General features: G+C 52.3%; 1 protein-coding gene across 15 annotated transcripts in view; it reads left to right on the forward strand.

The window, feature by feature from the left end:
* Window positions 1–27,028, forward strand: part of POU2F2 (POU class 2 homeobox 2) — a 96,923-nt gene that overhangs the window by 1,749 nt on the left and 68,146 nt on the right. For 7 of the 15 annotated variants that reach the window (XM_084958603.1, XM_084958605.1, XM_084958611.1 and 4 more), the window contains exon 1: window positions 17,460–17,636. The exons of the other annotated variants lie outside the window; for them this stretch is intronic. Coding sequence is in view for 3 of the 7 variants with exons in the window: in XM_084958599.1 (XP_084814725.1) it covers window positions 17,600–17,636 (37 nt within the window). In the remaining 4 variants the exon portion in view is untranslated. Of the gene's footprint in view, window positions 1–17,459; window positions 17,637–27,028 lie in introns of those variants that run through there. 15 annotated transcript variants of the gene reach the window in all.

Genomic DNA, 27,028 nt, shown 5'->3' on the forward strand with positions numbered 1-27,028 from the left:
ACAGCAACACCGGATCGTTAACCCACTGAGCAAGGGCAGGGACCGAACCCGCAACCTCATGGTTCCTAGTCGGATTCGTTAACCACTGCGCCACGACGGGAACTCCTGCTGTGAACATTCTTATGCTGTTTTGGCGGGGAGGAAACAAATGCTTATATGTCTGTTGGGATATACCCGGAAGGAGAATTGCTAGACATGGGCAAAAGCATGTTGAGGTTTGGTAGATACTGCTGAATTAGTTTCCATGGCCACTGTAACAAACACTACAAACCTGGTGGATTAACCCAACATAAATGTATTCTCTCACAGTTCTGAAGGCCTGAAGTCTAAAATTAGATTCACTGGGGCCAAGTCACGGTATTGGCAGGCCCGTACTCCCTTCAGAGGCTGTCGGTGAGAATTTGTTCTTTGCCTCCTCCTGCTTCTGGATGCTGGTGGATGCCCGGATCCCTTGGTTTGTGGTTGCATTACTCCAGTTTCTGCCTTTGTAGTTACATTGACTCCCTTTCTGTCAGTGTCAAATCTCCCCTTGCCTCTCTCATAAGAATACATGTGCTTGCGCTTAGGGCCCACACAAATAACCCAGGATAGTCTCCTTATTGCAGAATCTTTACTCACATCTGCAAAGTCCTTTTTTTTGCCACATAAAAAACACTCTCATTTTCCAGGGATTAAGCCGTGGACATCTTTTGGGGGACATTTTTCCAGCCTACTACACTGACAAACTACTTTTCCAAGTGTTTATACCAATTTGCTCTCACCAGCACTGAATGAGAGTTCTCTTTGTTTCACATCCTTGCCAGTACTTGATATTGTCAGACACTTTTAATTTTGCCAGTCTGATATCATCATGGTTTATCTTTCTTTTCCCTGATGATTAATTTCTACTCATTCTTAATGAGGAGTAGGTCTTGGGGTAGATAAAATGGGCAGGGTTCTTCCAGACAGGTGCAATAGCGTGTATGAGGGTATCAGAAAACATTTGTTTAAATTGAGTAAGAGGTTGTTTTGTGTGTGTTGTGTGTGTGTGTATATATGTGTGTGTGTGTGTGTGTGTGTTGGCTGTGCCTTTTGCGTATGGAAGTTCCCTGGTCAGGAATTGAACCTGCGCCACAGCACAACCTGAGCTGCGGCAGTGACAATGCCAGATCCTTAATCTTCTGTAATGCAGCTCCTTTGTTTTGTATTTAAGCATTAGGTTATTAAAACTAAAGAGTGAAAAAAAAATAAAGAGTAGTAGGGGTTCTCGTTATGGTGCAGCAGGTTAAGGATCCAGCATTGTCACTGCAGGAGCTTGTGTTGCTGTTATGGTGTGGGTTTCATTCCTGGCCCAGGAACTTTTGCATGATGTGGGTGCAGCCAAAAAAAAAAAAAAAGAGTTCCTGTGGTGATGCAGTGGTTAACGAATCTGACTAGGAACCATGAGGTTGCGGGTTCGATCCCTGGCCTTGCTCAGTGGGTTGAGGATTTGGCATTGCCGTGAGCTGTGGTGTAGGTTGCAGATGTGGCTTGGATCCCGTGTTGCTGTGGCTCTGGCGTAGGCCGGTGGCTGCAGCTCCGATTAGACCCCTAGCCTGGGACCCTCCATATGCCGTGGGAGCGGCCCTAGAAAAGGCAAAAAGACAAAAAAAGAAAAAGAAAAAGGGAGAGAGAGAGTATGCAGAGAAATAAATGGAACAAAGTCAAGGGTGAGCAAGATGGTCCAGCATGAGGCTCTGGCTGGGCAGAGAAGGGAGAGGAGCCGGGAGAGGTCTGGCCAACTGAACATGGAAGATAGTACTGGGTTGTGGTTAAAACCAGGGATTTTTTTGGGGGGGGGGGCTATGCCTGTAACATGTGGATGTTCCTGGGCCATAGCAATGACCCAAGCCACCGCAGCGACAATGCCAGATCCTTAACCTGCTGAGCCACCAGGGAACTCCAAAACCAGGGATTTTTAATGTGGGACCCAGAGAGTCCTGTGTTATTATCCTGAATCTGCCCATTAAATGTCATCCATGACTTTTCTCCTTCCTTCACTCTCCAAGTCATTCAGCAATTATTTACCAATATATACTTCTGTTCTAGCTACTACAGGATGGCTCAGATCCAGTCCTTCTCTTGACACTCTCTGGCTTTGTGGGGCATCTCAGAGGGACATACATGGGGCTTATGTCTTCAGGGTCTACTACCCTCTATCCTACCTTTTCATTGACATCTGTCGACTCCTTGGTTACTTCCCCTCATTCCTGAAGACTGACACATCCTCACAGACCTCCTCTCCACCCCAGCCTCTACCGTCCCACCAAGATACTTAACTTCTCTGTGGTGATCCATCCTTCCAATTATCTAGCCTCTTGGTCTCTTTCCACCTCATCTTGGGTGACCTTCATCCCACTCCATTCATCCAGTCCCATGACCACACCTGGGACTTAGTCATTACCGGGAAGTGCATTGCACATCAGGAACGTTTACCAAGTACTTATACCACATGCCGGGCACTGTGCCATATGGTTTATGTGTTTATCCCTCACAATACCCTGCAGGGCTGTATTAGTATCCTCATCTTAAAGATGAGGATATACTCTCGGGACGGTGAAGTCACTTCTCTGGATGAAACATTTAATAAAGAGGCAGAGCCAGGATGGTAACACAGTACTCTCTGGGTCCCAAATTAAAAATCCCTGGTTTTGGGTGTTCCCGTCATGGCACAGCAGTTAACGAACCCAATTAGTATCCATGAGGACATGGGTTTGATCCCTGGCCTCGCTCAGTGGGTCAAGGATCTGGTGTTGCTGTGAGCTATGGTGTAGGTCGCAGACACGGCTTGGATCCTGAGTTGCTATGGCTGTGGCATAGGCTGGAAGCTGTAGCTCCGATTCGACTCCTAGCCTGGGAACCTCCATATGCCAGCCCTAAGAAAACAAAAACAAAAAAAATCCCTGGTTTTAACCACAATCCAGTACTGTCTTCTGTGTTCAAAATCCAGTACCCTGCCCTCTGATCCCAGCACCTGCCTTCCAGGCCTGGCAGGCCTCTGCTGCCATCACACTTGTAGTATCAGCGCAGAGCGAGAGCTCCACTCCCTTGATCCTTCTGTTTTCTGCCAGTTGGCCAGGCCCCTCCTGGCTCCTCTCCCTTCTCTGCCCAGCCAGAGCCTCACATTGGACCATCTGATCTCTGTGGCTAGCTCTCTAATAGTCAGGGTCCCAGCAGGAACCAGAGGACACCACAGCTGGGATTTTGAAGATAATTTAATGAAGGGACTGTTTACAGAGAGTGTGGATTGGGTTGAGGGTACCAGCAAGGGAGGTGCAGGCAGTGGGAAGTTGTGACCACTCTGAGGTCTGCAGGGCTCAGGAAAGGAAATGGTATTACTGGAGCCCGGTGAGACCATGGAACGTACCAGAGAGGCATTGGCATTGTGGATGATATGGCCAGTGTCAGAACCATGGTACTGATCCCAGAGCCTGGAATAGGGGATGCAATATCCAGAACAATGCTTTCTTCTCCCATTCTCTAATGTCCTGCTGGTGCTTCCCAGGGAGGACCCATTTAGACGTTGGAAAGCAAGGGAGCCCAGATGATGCTGTCTTGTGGGTGGAGAGAGGTGGAGGTAGATCTGGAAGGGCCAATGAAAAATGACCAGCATGCTCTTGATTCCCATACACCCTGGGCTCTGCCTTATCTCTCAGCACATCCCTAACCTTGGTTCAGGTGGTTGAGATTGGCTCTGAGAAGAATGGTGGCAAAGTGGTGTGTAAAGTTACCCCTCAAACTTGGTCACCTCCCTCCCCCCTCAGTCACCACTCTTCCAACCCTACCCTCTCAGTCTCAACAAACAAAAGTAAGACTTATCAGGAATTCCCTTGTGGCACAGTGGGTTAAGGATCCAGTGTTGTCACTGTGGTGGTGGCTTCAGTCGCTGCTGTGGTGTGGTTTGATCCCCGACCTGGGAACTTCCACATGCCCCAGATGTGGCCAAAAAAAAAAAAAAAAAAAAAAAGTCTAGTCAGTCATTCATTTCCTTCAGGTTCCTACGCACACTTACAGGTGTTCACACCCAGATTTACTTCACTTCTCCAGGCTCTGTTCTCCACCCATGCATCACCTACCCTATTATGTATGACTCCCAGAAATCTTCCCTTCTCTGTTTCAATAGCCCTTCCTTCTCTTTGCTCCTTCTTAGCCTATAATTACATGCAAATTTCTACCCCCTTAAAAAACAAATAAAAAACTTCTACATCCCTGTACTCCATGCTCCCTCTAGTGCCTGTCCTTTGTTTTCCTCTTCATCCTGTCCCAATTTTTTTTTTTTTTTTGTCTTTCTAGGGCCACACCACAGCATATGGTGGTTCCCAGGCTAGGGCTCTAATTGGAGCTGTAGCTGCTGGCCTATAGCACAGCCATAGCAACACCAGATCTGAGCCGTGTCTGTGACCTACACCACAGCTCACGGCAACGCCGTATCCTTAACCCACTGAGCGAGGCCAGGGATTGAACCTGCATCCTCATGGATGCTAGTCAGATTCATTTCCTCTCAGCCACAACGGGAACTCCCCATCCCAAATTCTTGAAAGAACACGTATGAGTTAGTGTTCTTTGGCTGCAAGCAACAGACACTGACTTGCTAACTTAAGCAAGCAAGGAATTTATTAGAAGGAAATGAAAGTGGGAGTCCCTGTTGTGGCTCAGTGGGTTAAAAACCCAACTAGTATCCATGAGGTCATGGGTTCGATCCCTGGTCTCACTCACTGGGTTAAGGATGCAGTGTTGCCATGAGCTGTAGCGTAGATTGTAGACATGGCTGGGATCCTGGGTTGCCACGTAGGCCGACAGCTGCATCTCCAATTCGACCCCTAGCCTAGGAACTTCCATATGCCCATGGGTGCGGCCCTGTAAAGCAAATTTTAAAAAAGGAAGAAGGAAATGAAGTTGGCACACACAGTGGAAGGAGAGACTGAAGAACCAGGTGTTGGCAAAGATGAGCCAGGGTGGGGGCGGGGATGGAGAGCAGGTTTCCTCAGGGCCCTGGCTGCTGGGTGAATCAGGGTCAAGCGTCCTGTCATGTAAGCTCACAATTCAAATTCCAGGGAGAGCTTCTGATTGGTGCAGTTTAAGTCATGTGACCTCCTATTGGCCTGTGGACGTCTGGGCACCCTGACAGACAGTCTCATGGCATCGTATCTGGTAGACAACGGGTGGTTACTCAGAAAAAGCAGGGAGCTATCATGGATAATGGGGAAATGGACGTTCAGCAGGCAGAAACAATGGATGTCCACGACTCAGAGCACTCTTGCTTGCCAGCCCCAGCCTTCAGCTCCCATTTGAGTCTCACCTCACTGAAAGCATTTGCACTGAGTTTGTTCATGGCCTTCTCATGCCAAATCCAAGGACATTTTCAGTCTTGATTTGCAGTTTTTAACTCTATTGACCAGTACCTCTGTTTTGAAAATCTTTCCTCCCTTGGCTTCTGCATAACACATCAATCCAAAACATAGTATCTCAAAATAACAAGCATTTATTATCTCATCATCTCTGTGGGTCAGACCCATGAATGGCCAAGCTGAGTGAGGGATGGTGGTGCCTTCTGAAGGGTTGGCTTATGTGTGGGTGGATGGATGGATAGCATGATAGTGTCCCCCAAGGTGGGTGGTTCAGTAGTGAGAGAGAGGAGTTCCTGTTGTGGCTCAGTGAGTTAAGGACTAGATGTTGTCTCTGTGAGGATGCAGGTTCAATCCCTGGCCTTGATCAGTGGGTTAAGGATCTGGCATTGCCACAAGCTGCAGCATAGGTCACAGATGTGTCTCAGATTGGGTGTTGCTGTGGCTGTGGCTTAGGTGGGCAGCTATGGTTCTGATTCAGCCCCTAGCCTGGGAACTTCTATATGCCGCAGGTTTGGCCATTAAAAGAAGAAGAAGAAGAAAAAAAAAAAAAACCCAAAAATCGGAAGAGAGAGAAAGGAAGGAAAAGAAGGGAGGGAGAGAAGGGGAAAAAGAGACATGCACCCATGCACAGAAGCTGTGGTCTTTTTTACAGCCTAGTCTCGGGAAGTGACATCCTGTCACTTTGCCTTTTTTTTTTTTTTTTTTTTTTTTGTCTTTTTAAGGCTGCACCACAGCACATGGAGGTTCCCAGGCTAGGGGTCCAATTGGAGCTTCAACTGCTCCACAGCCACAGCAATGCACGATCTGAGCCACATCTGTGACCCACATACACCACAGCTCATGGCAATGCTGGATCCTTAACCCACCAAGTGAGGCGAGGGATTGAACCCGCAGCCTCATGGTTACTAGTTGGATTGTTTCCTCTGTGCCATGACGGAAACTCCACCATATTCTTCTCATTAGAAGTGAGTCCCTAGGTCCAGCCCACGCATGGGGAAGGGATCCACAAGCACATAAGTATGAGGAGGCAGGGGTCACTGGGGGCCTCTTAGAGGCTGCCTACCACATCCTCCATGACTAGCGCATTTGTGGTTCTCCTCTTCCCTGACAGCTTCTCTGGTCCAGGTAGGGTCTCCCCTTCCTCTGCCCACCTTTGAAATATGGCTCTTCCCCTGGGCTGGCCCATAGCTCTCATTCTCCATAGTCTTCCTGAGGGATGCCCTCCCCCTCCTGATTTTAGCTGTCACCTGTATGTTGATGCCCAGATCTTCAGTGCAGACCTGCACCTCCATGAAACTACACATAAATATAGCCTAACATTGACTGTAGAGCCCATGTAGACGCTCAGACCCATGGCACGTCCCACAGGCACCACAGACATAAGTTCAATAAAGACCTTCATTGACTAAGTCCTGGAGTTCCCTTGTGGTGCAGCAGGTTAAAGATCTGGCATTATCAATGCAGTGGCTCGAGTTACAGCCGTGGCCCGGTTTCGATTCCTGGCCAGGGAACTTCCACATGAGGTCAAGGCTGAAAAAAAAAAAAAAAAAATTCTGGGAGTTCCTATTGTGGTACAGTGAAAATGAATCTGAGTAGGAACCATGAGGTTGCAGGTTCAATCCCTGGCCTCGCTCAGTGGGTTAAGGATCCGGCATTGCGTAAGCTGTGGTGTAGGTCAAAGACACGGCTTGGATCCCATGTTGCTGTGGCTGAGGCATGGGCCAGCGGCTACAGCTTAGATTAGACCCCCAGCCTGGGAACCTCCATATGCCATGTGTGAGGCCCTGAAAAGAAAAAAAAAAGAAAAAAATTCTGTGCCACCTCCTTTCTTCCAGCTCAGTGAATGGAACCTCCATCCACCCAGGCATCGAACTGATAAGCATGGCGATCGTCCTTGACACCACTCTGTCTGTCACCCTCACATCCAAACATAAAGCCTTGCTGACTCAATTTACCCGGAGAATTTTCAAACCCTTGGCCCTCTCTGTGTCCCTGACACTAATACCAGCTTTTAGTACCTCTTGCCTAGGCTATTGTGATGACTTCCTGATTTTTCTTACCTCTTCCTGGTTGTACTTGCCCCCTCTCAAAAATGCAAAGACAGGAGTTCCCATTGTGACTCAGCAGGTTAAGAACCCAGCTAGTACCCATGAAGATGCAGGTTCGATCCCTGACCTCGCTCAGTGGGTTAAGGATCCGGCATTGCCGCAAGCTGAGGCGTAGGTCACAGATGTGGCTGGGATCTGGTGTTCCTGTGGCTGTGGTGTAGGCCAGCAGCTGCAGCTCCAATTCTGCCCTTAGCCCAGGAACTTCCATATGCTGTGGGTGTAGCTGAAAAAGACAAACAAACAAACAAAAACAAAAAAACAAAAACCCAACCCCCCAAAAAACAAAAAAACTACCCCTGATGAAACTCCCATGACCTCTGAGATCAGAAGTTGTTTGATGACCAGGCCCCGTCCAGCCTCTCCAGCAGCATCTTTCCCTCACAGCTTGTGCTTTAGCAACCCCACTGCCCGCCTGTGCACAGCCTACTCTTCCTCACATGCCCTTTTTTTGCTCATACTGCCCTTTCTGAGTGTAATGCTCTCTCCAATTTCAGAATGATTTCCCCTCTGTAACTCAAGAGAGGAGTTCCTGTTGTGGCCCAGTGGGTTAAGAATGGTGTCCCAGAGGATGCAGGTTCAATCCCTGGCCTCATCAGTGGGTTAAGGTGTTACCACAAGCTGTGATGTAATTCACAGATGCAGCTCAGATCCTGCGTTCCTGTGGCTGTGGGGCAGGCTCCAGCTGCAGTTCTGATTCAACCCCTAGCCTGGAAAATTCCATACGCTGCAGATGTGGCCCTAAAAAGGAAGAAAAATAATAAAGTGAAAAACTCAGCATCGAGGCGACAATAAAACAAACAAACTGGAAAAAATACAAAATGCAAAACACAAAAGAATTTCCCCAGGCTGATTTTATTTCCCCTCCCACTGTGTATTTGAGATGTTGATGTGTTTGTCTCTCCTGCTGGACCATGCATGAGTTCTTGAGGGCAGGAATTATATCCTCTCCTGCTTTGCTCCTCTGGCACCTTCCACAGAGTCACATTTCCATAGGTACCCCAGCTTGTGTACTGAGTGGATGAATGTATAAACTGGAGATTTACAGTAGCATGAGATACAGGAGCTGGTTCTTGAAGCCGAGTAGGTTAGCCAGAGGGGGAAGCCTGGGAAGGACATTCTAGTTAAGGAGAACTGCATGTACCTAGGCCAGGAGGTAAGAGGAGGCAGATTCAAGGAGGTGGTGCTGATCTGGTGTGGTCGGAGGATGGGATGCTTAGTGGGCAGGGACTGGAAGGGGAGGGGAGCCAGATATTGCAAAGGGCCTGAAAAGCTGGCTGAAGGGTTTGGCTTTGGTCCTGTTGGCAATGGGACCCCTGAAAGAGTTTGAAACAGGGAGTGATTTCATCAGAACCATGTTATAGAAAGATCACCCCAGTGGCCAGACTGGAAACTGGGAGGCCAGGTAGAAAGCAGGTGCATTGGGCTGAGCAGAAGATATGGAGGCCTGGACCAGGACATGGGGGCAAGAAGGAGGAGAGGAGATGGATTTGAGTAGTATCAGGTTGAATTCTATGAAACTGGTCTTTTATAAGAAAAAGCCGATTGACAATTGGCAGTTCTTACATGGTTCATCTTAATGTTAAGGAGGTAAATTAACTGGATTGGATTTTGAGCCCGATTTGGATGAAAACATGAGGAAGAGGCTGTCTGGCTGGGCGTTATTTTTTTGGACTAGATTTTGGACTAGATTGCCAGATCAGATGGAGGTGCTGCTATGGGGAGAGGGAATCCAGGTGTGTGTGTGTGTGTGTGTGTGTGTGTGTTGGGGGTGTGTGATGGGAAGAGGCATGCACAGGATGGACTTGTTGATTTTGAGGTGCCTTTGGGACTTGCAGGGAGGCACTGGATATCTGGTCTGAAGCTTAGGAGAGACAAATTCAGGGTTACCAGCAGAGATCAAACAGTTTCAGGTGAGGATGAGTCACCTTGGAAGAGCTGCCGAGGCAGCAGGAGAGCTGAGGAAGTGAACTTAGATGTCAAAAGGGTTTTAAAAAGACGGTTGTGGCTGTGTGCTGCAGAGAAGGCAAATCCCATAGGACTGAAAAGCACCTGTTGGACTAAGCAGGGAGGAGGCCGACTAGGAAGGGGGACAAAGCCACGAGTGGCAGGGACTGGGCTGGCCTGGCCTTGGGACTGTCCCTTCATTCTCAGTAATGCATGCCTCCGGCCACCAGAGGGCAGTGGCCACACAGAGTCCAGGTCCGAGGGATCTGCTAGGGCCAGCAAGCTTGCAGAGAAATGTGGGCTCTGAACGGAGATTGGGGGGACTGGCCCACTGCAGAGGCTGTTGCCTAGTGGGGAGGGACATCCTCATGTGAGGAGAGCAGGCAAAGTTCCAGAAGGGCAGGGGAAGGAACCCTGTTTCCTGCTGCCCTGTTTGCAGTTTCCTCTTGTGGGCCTTTGGGGATGAAGGTGGGGTTTACTCCACATGGTACTCTCAGTAGTCACAGGGTTTGTATTTTGGACCTTGATTTTCTCTACTCTCATTTTATGTATGTGTGTACGTATGTATGTATTTTGGCCCCACCCGCGGCACAGTGGCACATGGACGTTCCCTGGCAAGGGATTGAATCTAAGCCCTAGCTGCGACCATGCTGGATCCTTTAACCCACTGTGCTGGGCTGGGGATGGAACCTGGACCTCCGCAGCAACCCAGCCCGATGCAGTCAGATTCTTAACCCACTGTGCCACAGTGAGAACTCTTACTCTCAATTCTTGATACTTTGCATTCTGTGTTTGAGACATACTGAAATCCTTCCAGTTCTCACCTGCTTTCATGTGAAAACCATTCTTCCATGGAGAGGTCTTGCTCCCCACCTCTATCCTTAAGGTCTTATCTCAGGCATCACCTCTTCCTGTAAGCCCTCCATCACTGCTGGCTCCACCTCCTCTTGGCTCCTACAGAGCAGTTTTCCCCCTCTTGAGCTTTAATATTCTGACGTATAATTGCTTATTTACTTATTTTTGATCAGCTTTATTGCAGGATAATTTAAATACAATAACAGTCACCATTTTTTTTTTTTTTTTTTTTTTGGCCACCCTGTGGCACCTGGAGTTCCAGGGTCAGGCAGGGATCAGATCTGAGCTGCAGTTGCAATCCAAGCCATAGCTGCTGCAATACTGGATCCTTTAACCCATTGTACTGGGCTGGAGGTGGAACCTCTGTCCCAGTGCTGCAGAGACATTGCTGATCCCGTTGCGCCACAGTGGGAACTCTGCACTCACCAATTTTTAGCGCACAGTTTGATGGGTCTTCACACACACAGGGTCCTGTAACTACCACCACAGTCTTGATGTGAAACATTTCCATTACCCCCCAAAGTTCCCTCCTGTCCCTTTGCTACAGTCCCTGCTCCTTTCTGCCACAGAGCTGCTTTTCTGTCACTGTAGTTTTGCACTGTCTAGAATTTCGTGTAAATGGAATCCTACCCTATATAGTCTCCTGTAACAAGCTCTGTTCACTTTCCTGTTCAGGTTCATCCTGTTGCTGTGTGTCTCAGTAACTGCGTATTTGCTGGCTTTTTCTGCCCCAGACTCTGTGAGGGTTGCCCTTGTGTCTTCAGCTCACAGCACAGTACTAGCACATGGTAGCACTTGGTGAACAATTCTTAAGTGGGACTGAATCGTATGCCCCGGGAGAGCCAACCTAGGAGAGCCGTCTGAAGCTTGGAGGTGCAAAAGGCAGGGCCCATCTGTAGGATGCCTGTGGCCTTCCTGTCACCCTCCAGCTGCTACTCCATTTGCCCTGGCCATTTCTAGTCAGCAGGCTTTTGCTCCTCTGCCTGTTCCAAGCTTCTTCCCTCCACCTGGTCCTTGGTTCCCCACTCCTGCCCGCCCTCCTGGCCTTTGGAAGCCCTCGCCTCCTTGTCTGCTGGCTCCTCCACCTCACCTCCTCCAGGACCCTCCCCCCGCGGCTGCCTCCTTGCCTCGGTCTGGCTCTGGGTACCTCTTTCTCTGTGCCCCAGAAGCCCTTCCCTCTGAGCTCCTTTCAGAATGCTGGAGGCAGCTGGCTCCCCCATCCCAGGAAGTTGTGTTAGGATTTCTCTTCCTCTCTTCTGCTTGCTGCCATCCCCCTTCAGGCCTCACTCAGACATCTTCCCATGAGAGCTCCTTGGGGGAGGCTCTAAATTTCCCACAGGCCAGAAGAACCTGTCTCTGATTTCTTTCCTTCTCCTCCTTTCCTCCATCTCCCTTCTCCTTTCTTTGATCCCTGGTCTAGTCCCTCTTCTTCTTCTTCTTCTTCTTCTTTTTTTTTTTTTGCTTTTTAGGGCCACACCTGTGGCATATGGAGGTTCCCAGGCTAGGGGTCTAATTGGAGCTGAAGCCGGTGTCCTACACCACAGCCACAGCAACACCAGATCTGAGCCACGTCTGAGACCTACACTACAGCTCACGGCAACGCCGGATCCTTAACCCACAGAGCAAGGCCAGGGGTCGAACCCGAGTCTTCATGGATGCTAGTCAGATTCATTAATGGCTGAGCCATGACAGGAACTCCAGGCTCCCTCTTCCTGACATCCTCAGCTTGCTCTCTTCTCACAGCCCTTCTCCTGTCTGTCCCACTCACCTCCCTTCTCCTCCAGCCTCCCCTGTGTTCTTTCCAGCCATTTACCTGCTGTCCTTGTGCTCCCCCTTCCTCACACACCCTCTTCCATCTGCCTCTGTCCCCAGGGCCTCCTCCCTTCCTTCCCTAGGTCTCATTCCCCCTCTGATTCTCTCCCCACCCTTCTTGTACCCCTTCCCTCCTCTTCTCCCAGTGTCCTCCCTCCCCCTCTGTGTGCCTCCATTTTCCTTATCGTACCTCCTTTATCCTGACGGGTGGAAGGGAGACCCAAGATGTGACCCAGGTGCAAAGACACGCACACACACACACACACACACACGCATGCACGCACGCACAGCTGACTACAGATGCGTGAACAGACATGTTGCAATAGTGAGCATGTGTCTCTATGCAGAGGTACATTCAGATACACACAGATACAATTAGGAGTATGCAGGACTTGGAGTTCCTGTCGTGGCTCAGCGGAAACGAATCTGACTAGCATCCATGAGGTTACAGGTTCGATCACTGGCCTTGCTCTGTGGGTTAAGGATCCGGTGTGTTGCTGTGAGCTGTGGTATGGGTTGAAGACTCAGCTCGGATCTGGTGTTGCTGCGGCTGTGGTGTAGGCCGGCAGCTGTAGCTCTGATTGGACCCCTAGCCTGGGAACCTTCATATGCTGCAGGTGCAGCCCTAAAAAGCCAAAAAATAAGAGGGGGGGGGAGTTCCCGTTGTGGCGCAGTGGTTAACGAATCCGACTAGGAACCATGAGGTTGCAGGTTCGATCCCTGCCCTTGCTCAGTGGGTTAACGATCCGGTGTTGCCGTGAGCTGTGGTGTAGGTTGCAGACGCGGCTCGGTTCCCGAGTTGCTGTGGCTCTGGCGTAGGCCAGTGGCTACAGCTCCGATTCGACCCCTAGCCTGGGAACCTCCATATGCCTCGGGAGCGGCCCAAAGAAATAGCAAAAAGACCAAAAAAAAAAAGGGGGGGTATGCAGGACTTATCATTATTTTGCATTTGTATATACCAGGTACTATTACTTTTACACATGTTTCTGAAATGTGAACAGGCAAAATGAGGAAGGGTGAGAGCTAAGCACAGTTCACTGCACAGGAAGAGCCACCTATACCTGGACACGGCCCTCACTCAGCCTCAGGCACACACACTCCTCAGAGGAATCCAGTACGTCTGGAATTGGGGCTCTTTCAGAAGGAAGGAGAGCACCCACATTTCCCCAGTGTTATGTGTTGTGTACATCTTCTCATGTGCCTGATGGCTGCCTCACCCTTCCTGGAATTATGACCCAGGCCTGGGTGGAGCCCTTGGGAGCATCTAGGACAACCTGTACGCAGGGCTTGCTCAAGTCTCCTCTTGGATCTGTTTCTGGCAGGTACATGAGGGATATCAGCTTTTTTTTTTTTTTATGTGGCATTTAGTTCCCAGGCTAGGGGTCCAGTTGAAGCTGCAGCTGCAGGCCACAGCCATAGCCACAGCAATGCAGGATCTGAGCCTCGTCTTTGACTTATACTGTAGCTCATGGCAATGCCAGATCCTTAGCCCACTGAGCGAGGCTGGGGATGGAACCTGCGTCCTCATGGATATTAGTTGGGTTTGTTACCACTGAGCCACAATGGGAACTCCAGTGTGTCAACATCTGCCTAATATGAATATTCTTAATTAGAAGATAACTTACCTTATATGGGCAGTGGACCACCGCCACTCAGTATACTATCCAGGAAGCATCTGAAATAGACTTCCCATCTGTCAAGTCAGTGTTTTTGGATCTTTAACTCTGTACTCATGTGCTTAGCGTGTGCTCATAATACACACACTTACCACATATTTGCTCATTCTTAGAAGGGATAAGCCCCCCCCACCTGCTGTTCTTTTAGGTGTAGAGGGCCAGGCAGAGCACAGGCCATCCTTGTCCTTGGCCCCAGCCCTGGCCCAGACCCACCCTTTTAGCAGGCCTCCTCTGTTGTGCACACACACGGGGCCTGTTTCGTACATTCATTGCAGGGTCCACGTTCCTTTTTCCTCCTCCTAGGGTGGGCCGTTCTTGTCACTACACACACCCACTTACTAGTGGGACCCATGCGCTTCTGGATGCAAATGCAGTGGAAGTGTCTTTATTTCTTTTCTTCCCTTCCTTCCTCCCTCCCTCCCTTTCTTTTTTGCTTTTTAGGGCCGCACCCAGGCATATGGAGATTCCCAAGCTAGCAGTCGAATTGGAGCTACAGTTCCTGGCCTATACCACAGCCACAGCAATGATGGATCCGAGCCGAGTCTGTGACCTACACCACAGTTCACGGCAATGTCAGATCCCCCACCCACTGAGCAGGGATCCAACAGGCATCCTCATGGATTCTATTTGGATTCATTTCTGCTGCACCACAAAGGGAACTCCCTCTTTTTTCCTCCCTCCTTCCCTTCCTTTCTTTGCCTGAACCAGTGGCATATGGAAATTTCCAGGCCAAGGATCAAACCCAGGCCACAGCTGTGACCCAAGCCGCTGCAGTAACAACACTGGATCCCTAACCCACTACACCACAAGAGAACTCCAAATAGTTTCTTAGATTAACTTGAGTTCTACTCATTCTGTGGGTCTCTAGAGCCTCCTCATGGGCGTCTGTCATGTTCACACGAGGGAGGCTCATTCAGTCCTGTGCCTGCTTTCTAGGCATGGGCCATACTGTGCTCCCTGCATTCATTTGTGTTGTGCATCCATGATGTGGACCCTGGCAAGCTGCTTGGCATGTGGTTCCCTGTCCTTGTGTGCCTAGTTTGTGTGCAGGTGGGGCAGATGTTCCCTATATTTATTTGTGTTGGGCACACCAAGTGCAGGGTGTGGGGGCCTGCACTGTGTAGGGGATATTAAGTGGTTCCATGTCTCTTATGCACGAGCTGCAGTTAAGTCCCTGTACCGACTTTGTATGCACACAGGGTAGATATTTCTTGCATTTATTTGTGTTGTGCACACAGTGTGGATCCCAAGAGGCTGCTGCATACAGGGGTAGTAGGTAGTTCCTTGTCTGTTAAGCACGCTGCACAGGTCCCGTGTACTTACTTTGTACGCCCGCGGGGTAGGTGTTTCCTGTATTTATTTCTGTTAAGCACTTCTAGTGTTGGTCCCGGGAGCCTTCTCTGTACACGTGGGCAGTTGGTGATTCTCATGTTTCTCTCACGCAACCGACGCGAAGGTCCCCTGTGCCCACTCAGTCTGTGCGGGGCAGCCAGACGGGTAACAAAGCGACGGGCAGCTGCTGAGCCCAGACTGCGCTGCGCGCACCCGTGCCCTCCTCCTCTTCCTCCTCCTCCCTCGTCCCCCAAACCGCCTGCCTCCCGTCTGGGTACCACTCCCAGCCCCATCCTCCTCCCCACGCCCAGTGCCCCCGCCGGCAGGGGGCAGCAGCCACGTGTCCTCCTCGGACCCAACGCAGACTTTCCCTTGCCCAGGGTCCCTTCCCCCTCAGCCCTCCTTTCCTTCCTCTCCCTCCCCAGCCTTGCTGTGTGGACACAGGGGAGGTGTTCAGTGACCGGTCCTGCCCTCCTTACTCCCCTCCCCTCCCTGCTGTTGTCTCCCCACAACCTGCTCTCTCCCTCCAGATACTCCCCTAGACCCATTTGTCACTCTTCTGGTCTCTACTCTTACCCCAGCCTACACCTTCCTGCTTTCCCTAGACCCTGTCTCTCTGTCATCCCCCCTGCTCCCCCCCACACCCAAGTCTTATTGTTTATTTCTGACTCTCCATTTATCTCTTGCTGTCTCCATCTTGTATCTCCCTATACATCTCTGTCCACCAGGGCCTCTCTTTCAGTGTCTGTCTCCATCTCACCATCTCTCTCTCCATCTCTTTAGATGTCTCCCTGTCTCTTGAGACTCTGTCCATGTCTCTCTCTGTATCTCTGTTTCCCTGCACCATCACTTTGACTCCCTAAGTCTCTGTCTTTGCTTTCACTCTCACTCTATTTCTTCCTGTCTCTTTTTCCATCTTGGCCTCTGTGTCTCTCTTCGTACATTTCTTTCTTTCTACCTGTTACTTAGGTTCTTAGGTTATCTCTCAGAATCCCTATGTCTATTTCTCATTTCTGTCTACTTCTCACACTAATCATCTGTCTCCTTGTCTGCCTCTACTCTCCTCTTTCTCTGCGCCTCTTTCTCTGTCTCTCTCTCAGTCTCTGTATCTTTTGGTCTCTGTCAGTGTCTTTTTGGCTTTGCCTCTCTCTTTCTGGCTCTTTCTTCATATCTCTCTTCTGACTCTTCATGTCTCTTATTTCTGTGTCTATCTCTCTGTGCTTATCTCTGTCTCTGTGTCTTCCTATCTCTGTATCTCTCCAACTCTGTCTTGCTTCTTCCTCCCTCTTTCTCTGTGTGTGGCTTCCCTCCCCATCTCTGATTCTTGCACATCTCTCTCCATTATCTGTGTCTCGTGTCTCTGTCTCTGTCTCTCTCTGACTACTCATATCTGCTGTCTGTGTGTCTGTTTCTTTGTGGCTGTATTTCTGGCTCTTCATCTTTCTTTCTCTCTGTGTGGATCTCTTCTCCCTATCTCTTTGTCTCTGGGTCTCTGGTTCTCAGTGCCTGTCTCTGCTTTCATGTTCCCATCTGCTCTCCCCACTTCTTTCCCCACGCCATGCCCGTGTCTACATGTTTCCATGTGTCTCTGGCGTCTCTCTGCCTCTGTTAGTCTCTCCCTGCCTCCATATCCCCTGTGCTCCCTCCCTCTCCCCTCTCCCTTTCCTTCCTGTATTTTGTATCTCTGGTATCTCTTTGAGTCTCTGGGTCTTAGGGCCTATCCCTTCCTTTGAGTCCCCTCTGCTCCCCACCCCTCTTTCTCTATCCCCGTGATTTTATGTTTCTGTGTGTCTCTCTGTCTCTGTGTCTCTGCCTCAAGGTATCTCTTTGTCTCTAGGAGTCTTTCCCTGCCTCTGAGTCCTCTCTGCTCCCTGCCCTCTCCCTGTCCCCTTTTCCTCCTGTCTCTGTCTCTGGATGTCTCTGTGTCTCTGGGTGTCTCTGTGAGTCTCTGGGCCTTAGTGTGTCTCCTTGCTTTTGAGTCTCCCCTCTGCTCCCCACCCCTTTTTTTCCTCTCCGTTTCTTTCTCTGTATCTCTCTGTGTCTCTGTGTATCTCTGTGGTCTCTGTGCTTCTCCTTGTCTCGGTGTTCTTCTGTACTCGCCACTCTTCGCCCCTCTCTCTGTCACCTGTCTCTGTTTCAGCCTATCTGTGTGTCTCTCTGTCTCTCTGTCTCTGTGTATCTCTGTGTCTCTGTGAGTCTCTGGCCTCTCCCTGCCTCCGTGTCCCCTGCGCTCCCCGCCCTCTCCCTCTCCCTCTCTCCCCCCTCGCTCTCTCGCTCGCGCTCTCTCTCTGAGCATCCTTGGGCCCGGGGTTGCCATGGGGACAAGGTGGGAGCCGGGGATGGCGCGCGCCTGGGCTCGCGCCGGCAGCTCAGGCGAGGAGCTGCGGCCAGAGCAGCGCCAGCAGCAGGCAGCGAGCGGGCGCGGGAGCGGGAGCGGGAGCGGGGGTAGCGTTGGCGGCGGCGGCTCCTCCTCGGCCATCCCCTCGGAGCCGTGCAGCTGACGCGCATGGCGAAGACAGCGGCGCCTACCGATGGGAGCAGCGGTAAGGCAAGGCGGCGCGGCGCAGCCGGGCGGGCGGGCGGCGGGCAGCCTCCTCCTCTCCCCAGCTCGCCTGCGCGCCGCCCGCCCGCCCTCCCTTCCTCCCTCTCCCCTCGCAGCCCCTGCCCGCCCGCCCGCGCCGCGCTCGCCCTTCCATTTAAAAATCTTTAAAACTTTGCATATTAATATCTGCGCTTTGCATAATCTGACCCGCGCTTTATTGATTGCAAGAAGCTTAATGCAGCCGGCTCGGCCTATTGCAGAGAGCTCTCCGGGCGGGAGCCGGGCGGGCGCCGCTCGCTCCGCACCGCGCTCGGGCTGCCCGCCGCCGCTGCGGCCCCGGCCCTCGCCTTCCTCCCGGCGCCCGGCGTCGGGGCTTTGCCCCCTGGCTGGGTATTTTTATTATTTGGGGACAAGGTGTGGGGGGGTGGTCGGCTTACTGTTGGTGGCAGCAAGGGAACCAGAGGAGAGATGTGCGTGGCGGGAGGGGGTGGGGAGGGATAGAAATGGGGACGGAGAGGAGGTGAAAAGGGAGAGAAAAAGGGGAGAAGGGGCAAGAAGGAAGGGGAAAGGAGAGGCGTGGAGGAGGAGGCAGTAGAGAGAGGAGAGAGCAGTCGACTGAGGACGGAGCTGAAAGGACGGAGGAGCGGAGCCGAGACAGAGAAGAGAAAGGAGGGAGGCAGAGGAGCGCTGACTAGAGAAAGAGCGGCCGGCCGGGGATCTGGCGGAGGGGACCAGGCGGTGGGCACTTTCATCGCTGCCGCCCCAAGGCCAAAAAAATAAAGAAAAAGAGGGGAAAATAATACTAATAAAGAGTTGAAAATAAAACACATCGCGGCCGAGGCCATCCCATACAAAAAGGAGCCAGCGCTGAGAGGAGAGAGGAGGTGGCATCCGCGCCTGGCTGGCTTCGGCGTTTTGGAGAGGCTCCCCGGGCTGGGCGGGATCCCCATTTTGGACGGCATTTGGGGAAGGGGCGACTGTGGAGAAAATAAGGCGAGAGGGGATCAGAGCTGGTGGCGTGCTGCCTTTTTTTTTTTTTTTTCTCTCCTTTAGTGGGGGTGTGGGGGCCGGTGTAGTGTGATGATGGTGAGGATATTGGTTGGTGATGCTGTCTGAAGCTTGGAAGCAAGCAGGGTGCATGGGGGGGGAGAGGTAAGAGGGCACGGGGGAATGAGAAAGGGAATAGAGGGTGGGAATGAGGGGCTAGAGAAAGAAACGGGGTGCCTCGGACTGCCGGAAGGGTGGAAGCTGGGAGAGGGCGCAGCTGGGATGGGGCTCGGAGAGGCAGCAGCTCTCGACAGGAGAGGTGGGCAGGGGAGCTCCAGGGCCTGGGAGTGATGTTGGGGAGCCAGGGTACGCCCCTCAGCTCTCTGGGCAAAGACTGTAACTTGGGGAACCCCCTCAGCTGCCTCCTCCTGCCTCTTTGCTCCCTTCTCTTTTCTTCCTCTTGTGTCCTTCCTCGGCTTCTTTTTCTTCATCTCCTTTGCTGGTTTTTCCAGTTTCTCTGTCTATTTCTCCTCTCCATAAAAGCTTTCTTCCCCGCCCCAACCCCTCAGGGTTTTTTCCATCTTCCTTTTCTCCATCCCTCTCTTTCTTTTTCTCTTTTTCCCCTTCCCCCTTTCTCCTTTTCTCTCATTCTCCCACCCTGCCACTCATTTCCCCTGTTGCCCCATCCTTTCTACCCCCTCCCTCAGTTTCATTTATTCATCACTTTTGTAGCATTGGCCTTGAACAGCATGCCAGGGAGAGGGGCTCTGTGCAAAGACAGGATTCCCCCAAGTTCCCACCAGAGCCAACCCCTATTCTGTACCCCCTTGAATTTCTGCCCTCTTTTTTCTCTGCTAGGAGCCTGGGTCTGCCCTGGGGGCTCTAGTGCCACCCCTTATTTCTTCTGGCCTCCTGGAGAAGTCTTGCTGGATGCTCACTGGGGCCAGAGGAGGGGGAGGGGAAGACTTTAAGTGAGGGCTCATGGCTATGGACTCAGCCCCACTGAGAGAGAAGGGTGTGGACAGAGAAGAAAATGACACGGATCGTTAGTGGGAAGTGAAAAGAGGAGGCTTTTGGGGGCGAGGGTCCATCCGAGAGGGTCCTCAGAGCTTTTGCGCCCCAGGTAAGAGATCCGAAGAGAAAAGCCTCTGGCCTCCTGACCACTCCCCGCTTTCTCCCACCATCCTGGGGCCTGCAGAGTTGGGGAGCAGGTCCTAGATTTAGAGGAAGACCCAACGAGACGCTTAACTCAGTCGCTTTTAGACTCTTAGCATCCTGCCAGGCGGGCTTGCCCCCTCCCCCAGGGCTGGAAGGGAGAGGGTGGTGTCAGTGCGCGGTGGGGGGCCGGTGTGCACCGTCTGACCATGGCGGCCGTGTGCATGTGTACGCAGCCTGCCTGCCTTGGGAGAGGCGTTCAGGACAGACTGACTGTGTGCAGGGCTTGGGAGCCTTGGCAGAAGGAAGAGCCGAAGGTGTAGAATCATGAGATGCACATCCAGTGGGAGGCCGGGTACCGGGGGTTCCCATTGTGGGTGATGTGTGTGCAGGAGAGAGTAGGTGCGTGTATTTATCCTGTTAAGGTCCTTCCCTTGTCTCGATGTTCATGGAGTCCTCGCTGCGTGTGCACTCGGGAGGCACACTCTGGCTCTGCGCGTGGTGGCTGTCCGCGAGTGTGCAGGTCTATGCGCCGAGCCTGGCATCAGTGGTGGGTGCATCAGTTAGTGCGTACGGCGTGGTTGGCATGGAGGCTCTGCATGTGAGTACCAGGTCTGACCATGGTGTGTGCCCTGAAGTACACGTGAAACAAAGTCACATATGTGAAAGTACCATTTCAGCATAGAGCTCTTATTGTTATTATTATTCTTGTTAGTTGTCTCTGGGTCTCTGTGTGTCCTGGGTCAGAGGGAGGGTGGGTTTGTAAAGCTGGCTTTGAGTGCAAGGATTAGAAATGTGCACAGAGGTCTCAGGCAAATCAGTGGGCTTGACAGCGTGCTTGCACAGCAATCTTGAGCCTGGGTTCAAGAAAAACAAAATAAGAAAAGATTTCTCCTCCCCAAAGTTGGCCAGCCCACAGAAAGCTTCCCTGGCTCTTCCCTAGTAACAAAGCGTCCTGGGTCGGGGTGGCAGGCAAGCCAGGAGGGAAGCGGATGAAGGCCACGGGCAGCCTCTCCAGTTGCTGGTAATGCGGTCTGGCATCTACTTCCTGATTTCTGGGTAATGCTGGACAGAGGCCCAGCGTGTCCATTGGAAAGTCCAATCCCATTTCCCTTAGGCTACTGGCCAACCCCCTGGCCAGTTACAGTGCCATTCTTGGGGCCTTGGTTGTCCTCACTTCCTTCTGGTGCTGTTTGCAGGGAAAAATGCAGGGTGTCTGTTGCAGGGATGGGGGTAGGGAAAGAACTCGGCCACAGTGTGTGAGTGTGTGTGCGCGCGCGTGCGCGCGCGCGTGTGTGTGCCTTGCGCGCCCACACCCTTGTTGTGTGTGATGGAGGTTAGCCCATACCTCCTAAACAGTAGGCTAGCCAGATTTATTTTCTGGCAGGTTCATCAGTGGTCACCCCAGGCCACCTGCATTCTGGTTCATACACACACACTCCTTGCCTGTAGGGACTATAGGCCAGAACCCCTCCCCCACCAATGTGACAGCCAAGCAAGGGGCCCCAACTTCAGCAGCCCCCTGGGTAGATCTTGTCAGAGCCCTGGTGCATATTCGTAGTGTGTGCTGGCATAACCTGGGAGCAGGGGACCGATGGCCAGGCCGGGGGCGATGGAACAGTTTTCCTGTCTGGCATGTGCTGGTGGATTTCCAGTATTTTTTTTTTTTTTTCAGGATTGAAATGGCTGAGAAACTTGGGTATGGAGAATTGTTGGAGGAGAGGGTGGGTGTGGGGTTTCCTCAGACTGGGGTCTGGTCTTTCTTCTAAATGTGTATCACTTATCATTTTCCCCTTGAGCCCAGTACCCCCTGATCTAATAATGCTGCTGCTGCTGATGATGACAAGGCCCTTTATATCTACCTAGCTCTTATAGCAACCCTCGTGGTGCCCCTTTCAGATGAGGGTTTGAGGTCCACACAATTCTCTCAGACTGTGACCAGCCAAGCAGTGCTAGGACCAGGGTCTTTGGACTCCTGGTACCAAGCCTGGTTTGTCCTTTGCTCCTTAGCTGCCCCAGCCCCATTTCCTTTCTCTGGCTTGGCCCCTTCCCCTCATTCCTCCCTGCCCCCTGAAACGTCCAACCACGGCCTGTCTCCCAGGACCTGTCAGGTGGATGGATGCCTTATGTGGCTCAGCAAGGGCTTCCAGGACCTGGATGTTGCTTTGTATCCTGAAGGGAAAGCCAGCAAATGAGCAAGTTCTAGAGCCCACTCTGTGGGTGACAGTTTGGGGCTGGACCTCTTCAAAGACAGGATTATTGATGAGCTTACGTTCCCCCTACTCCTGCTGGTGAGCCCTTTGTGGCACAGCCACCTTCCTAGATGCAGATGGTGGCCTTGAGAGGCAGCCACAGCCCACCTTCACCAGATCCTCAGAGCCCAGGCAGCTTTCCAGCTCTGATACACTCGGAAGGAGGCTTGAGGTGGTGGCCCCACATCCTAGGTCCTTGATTTATTTATTGAGTGGTGTGATCCACCCAGCAAATAAAGGACAGCTAGTTCCTTGAGGTAGTCAGGCGATGGTGACATGATCACTCCTTACCTGAGAACGATTGTTAGGCACAAACCATGGGCTCTAAAGTGGACCCAGCCTTAGACAAGATTCTGGGTGTCTGGAGGACAAAGGGAGCTTCTGGGCCATCAGGAATCTGGAGAAGGAGGGAGGTGTGGGTTTAAAAAAGGATATGGGTCTTTGAGGATGCCCAGGCATTGAGGAAGGGGGCGCGGTGGGAGGGTGGAAAGATGGCTGAGGGAAGCGGGCAGCAGGGAGGAAGCGGCCCAGCTTGGAGGCGTGACCCTCAGAGCAGAGGTGGGCACAGTGTGGCAGCGCCCAGAGGTTCTGAGAAGTTTGGACTTGGTCTGTCCGGCCCTGGGGAGCTATCACATGTGTGACTGTGAGCGTGCATGTGCACCTTGAGACCTTGGACCACATGGACTCATATGTGAGCATGTGTGAGCACCCGTGCACACACACACACACACACACACAGAGCCCTTCACCTTGGCATCCTTTCAGATACACTGTCCTTCAAAGAAACCGGCGAGGGGGGTACTTTAGCCATCTCCCCCAAGACCCTGTACCGTTCAGGGCTGTGGCCCACACACGCGAGTGTAAGAGCAGGCTGGGGACCCTCCCCCACCGGGGTGCAGACTCATGTGGCATTCACAGACTTAATCCGCCGCAGTGAGGCCAGGGAGGCAGCATCTGTCACTTTCACAAACACAGGCAACGGAGTCTGGGAGAGACACACTCCACTTGCTCACAACCCCTCAAAAAGCAGGCGCCTATACTGTGCTGACCCCTGTGTGCAGACAGAAATAGCCCCTCATGGCCCCCGCGCCAAGGCTAGACCTCTCCGCATCCAAACTCGCACACACGTGCACATGCACACACACATGCGTGAAGCACACCCCTGACATCCTCACTCTCCATATGCACAACCACACACTCAGACCCCCTTGACTTTAGCACAGCTGCTGACATCCTAACCCCTTATTCACTCACACACACTCATGCACACACACACACCTTTTGGCTTAAGCACAGCTGTAGCCATCCCACCAGCCATACACACATGCCTACAAGCAGACTCACTCACACATACACACTCAAATACACAGCCTCAAGATCCACCAGAACCACCGAGGGCAGCGGTCATTGAAGAATGACCGCCTGAGCGGTCTGCGGAGGGGAGGGGGTCCCCCCAAGGCCTGGGCTCATACAACAGGGGACCTTGGACTCCCTTGAGGAAAGGGTCAGGCAGACCCTGAAAGGGCTCCGTTGGTCTGGACGGTTCTGCCAGGTAAGGGAGACTCAACAAATGCAGGCCAGAGGCGGGAGCCAGCTAATGGCCGAGGCCGCTGATGGCCGAGATGGCTGGTCAGCGAGGAGGGAGGCTCCACAATTGATGTGACTCGGGCTGGACAAATGATGGCGCATTTGGCTGGAGCCGGCTGCGGGGGGTGGGGGGGCATGGACCAGAGACTGGGCAGCCCTTCTCACCCCAGTGGGGAGAGGGCCAGAGTCGGCAGTGTTGCAGTGAGGTGGGTTTCCCGCCTGCCTCGGCAGCATCCTGCCTGGTGTGTGTGTCTTGGGGTCTTTGTATGTGTGAATGTGCGTCTGTGCTCATACGTCAGCGTGCACCTACCTCTGTAGGACTTCATGTCTTGGGGACTCTTGTGGTGCATCTGTGTGCACCTTTGTGTGCATTTACTTGTGCATGTGCGTGTGCGTGTGTGTGTGTGTGTGTGTGTGTGTGTGTACAAGGCCACCCACAAAGTGTTCAGGGACTCTTCTTTTTTTGCGCCCTGTGTACCTTTGTGCTCAAGTGTGCGTGTGTGTATTGAGTGTGTAGGGACCTTTCTTATTGTGAGATGCTATGCACTCTTGTGTGCTTGTATTTATTTATTTATTATTTTTTTTTTTGGTATTGAGTGAAGGCTGGGGTGAGGGAGAAGGGATGGCCCCAGACTCCAGCTCTCTGCGCATCGGGCGGCCCACGAGGCTGTCTTTGTGCATCCGTTAGAGCCTCTGTCTGGGCGTCAGCGCGTGTGGGCTCCTGTGCTTGCCTGCTCCAGAGTTTGCATATCTGTGTGTCCACAACAGCATCTCCCTCTGAGCAGGGTTGTGGATTGGGGGGGCCAGACCAGATGTGGGGGACATCTCCCTGAATCTCATCATCCCTCTGGAAGGGGTCACACAGCCCACGCTGGGCCTGGCTGGGACCCAGCAGCACGGCACAGTGCAGACCACCCCTCCTCCTCCTGCTCCCCCCGTGACCTTTGAGCACAGCAGCCCCAAATACATATTTATCAGAGGGGCTGTGGGGACCAGCCCTTCCCCCACCACTCCCCTCAGGGCCCAGCCTGCTTGGCTGCGGAGAAATTAACCTTGTGACACAGGAGCTCGCTGACACCCCGGCCCCCTCCCCATCCGCACGGCACATCTGAGCATGGGTGGGTGTGGGAGAGAGACAGAGAATAGGTACTCTTCTGGACTGGAAAGGCAGCTCAGCCAGGGAAAGAGAGACATGCAGGTGTACACGTGTCCACATCACTCCTGAAACACACACACACACACACATGAACACACACTCACTCTCCAGGCTACAGAGTATAGTCGGAGATTTTGACATTTTGAAATAGGTATACCTACAGACACATGAAGTGGCTCTGAAATAGACACACAGATTTTCCAGCACCTGATAAACATGTGCACCCATGGATCTTGAGATCCAGGTACACATACCTTTGGCCAGAGATTTTCTTAGAAAATGATGCTAAAGCCTAAGACCCACGCAGAGGTTTGTGCATGCATCTCCAGAGATGTTGAAATGGACACACCAGATATAAAAACGAGGATAAGCACACACTCACACACAAATACGAAAGCCCAGACATCCATACCTGCACGTAGTACTGAGACATCACAGGGCAAGACAAATACTAAAACACCAGGGTGCTCCTCACGTGGAGAGTTTTTTTCAGCAGGAAAGGCATAAACACAGGTACTAAACATGGCAGCACCCCAACCCACGTGACCATGGGTGCACACAGGCCACAGTCAGAGAGCCCACAGGGAAGCCACACATGGTGACTGAAAGGGATGTGTCACAAACATTCCCCACTTTAGACTTTGTCCCTTTGGAGCAAAATGAAAATGGGTAGATGCTCGGGTCTGAAAGTGTTCATGGAATGAATTCATTCATCACAGGGGCACTGGGCCCTATGTGAGCCAGGCCCTGTCTTAGAAGCTGGGAAAAACAGTGATTTACAAGACAGACCTGGGCCTTGCTCTCCAAGAGCTCCGAGCCGACGGGATGGGCACGGACTGGACCTCAGTGTGTAGTTAGTTATCAACAGTGATAGCATCTGGGAAGGAAAGGAACAAGGGGCTGCGGGAGGGGAGCATGGGAGGACCTGGTTTAGATTGGTGGGTCAGGTGTGACACCTCTTTGGAAGTGACATTTAAGCAGAGTGTTAGACACAACGCACCAAATCTAAACGGGCACACACACCCCTCCAGAAACTCACGAGGCCGCACAGAAATAAATAATGCAGGACACAGATGCCCCCAGCCTCACTCTATTGTGCCTCATTGACCAGTTGGAAGACTCCTCTGGTGGGAAATGGGGTCCACCCTGCCGGCTGGAGCGTGGCTGTCAGGGCTCTGATAGAGGTGCACAGAGTGTCCCCGGGCCAGGCTACCAGGGAGGGTCCAGGGGGCTTCACGGAGAAGGTGATGTGGAGAGCGCTGGGCAGGGTCCCGAGGAAAAGGGGAGGCACTTCTGTGCACAGGCCCGGAGGTGTGAGCAGGTATGGGCATCACTAGACCAGCAGCTGTGTGCAGGTGGGGGCGTGAAGTGAGGCTTGCCATCACTGGGAGGGACGGTGAGGCTCGGGTTTATTCCAGGCACACTGCGTAGCACAGAGGGTTTTGAGGAGGGACTTGATAGGATGTGGGCCGGATACTAAGTCAGGGATCTCTGGATCTGGTGTGGAGGAGGGGTGGGAGGAGGACGGGGGACCCTGGAGGGAGGGCCTCCTGCTCTGCTGGTCCACTCTGGGAACCCTGGACAAGGCCTGGCCAGGGAGGTGACACAGACTCTCTCTCCCCCTTGCTCCAGCCCCTTCGGCCACTGGGCAGAGTTGAACAAACTACAACTTGCACCCACATGGAGATTTCCTGGGGGGGCGGTGGAGGTCAAGGGTTACAGTTCCCCTTAGTACCATCAACACTCTGCTGTTTTCTGAGGTATCTTGTGTGTGGCCAGGCCTGAACTGGGTGCCGGGGTGCAGAGATGAGCCAGTCCCTTCCCTGCTCCAGAGGAGTTCCCAGACTGGGGAGGTCAAGCCTGGAAAAGCCTTGTCTGGAACGCCCAGGGTTTATTGAAGGCAACTAGACATTGTTCTTAGTTAATAGGTGGGTCAGAAGGCCCCACATGGGAAGCAGTGAGGATGGAGCCTGGTTTTTGAAGGTGAGACCAACTTTCGCCTGCCACAGCGAGAAAGCCTGTCATTCTCCATCACACTTAGAACATCTTCTTTAGCTTGGAAGCCCCGCTAAAGCAGTACTTGCCTGCTTGTTCAACTTCTTTACTCCTTTCCTCCCACCTCCAGAAACTCAGGCCACTCTGGCCTTCTTGCTGTTCCTCAGACACGTAGATCTGGTTCCTGCCCCAGGGCCTTTGCACCTGCCGTTTCTTTTGCCAGGAAAGCTCTTCCCCCCCAACACCTCATTTGGGCTACTA

Source organism: Sus scrofa, chromosome 6 (assembly GCF_054392235.1).
Source record: "Sus scrofa isolate SSC_HxYL_T2T_F1_AM1 chromosome 6, Sscrofa_HxYL_maternal_Yorkshire_Landrace_v2.0, whole genome shotgun sequence".
In the NCBI taxonomy this organism is placed as follows: Eukaryota; Metazoa; Chordata; class Mammalia; order Artiodactyla; family Suidae; genus Sus; species Sus scrofa.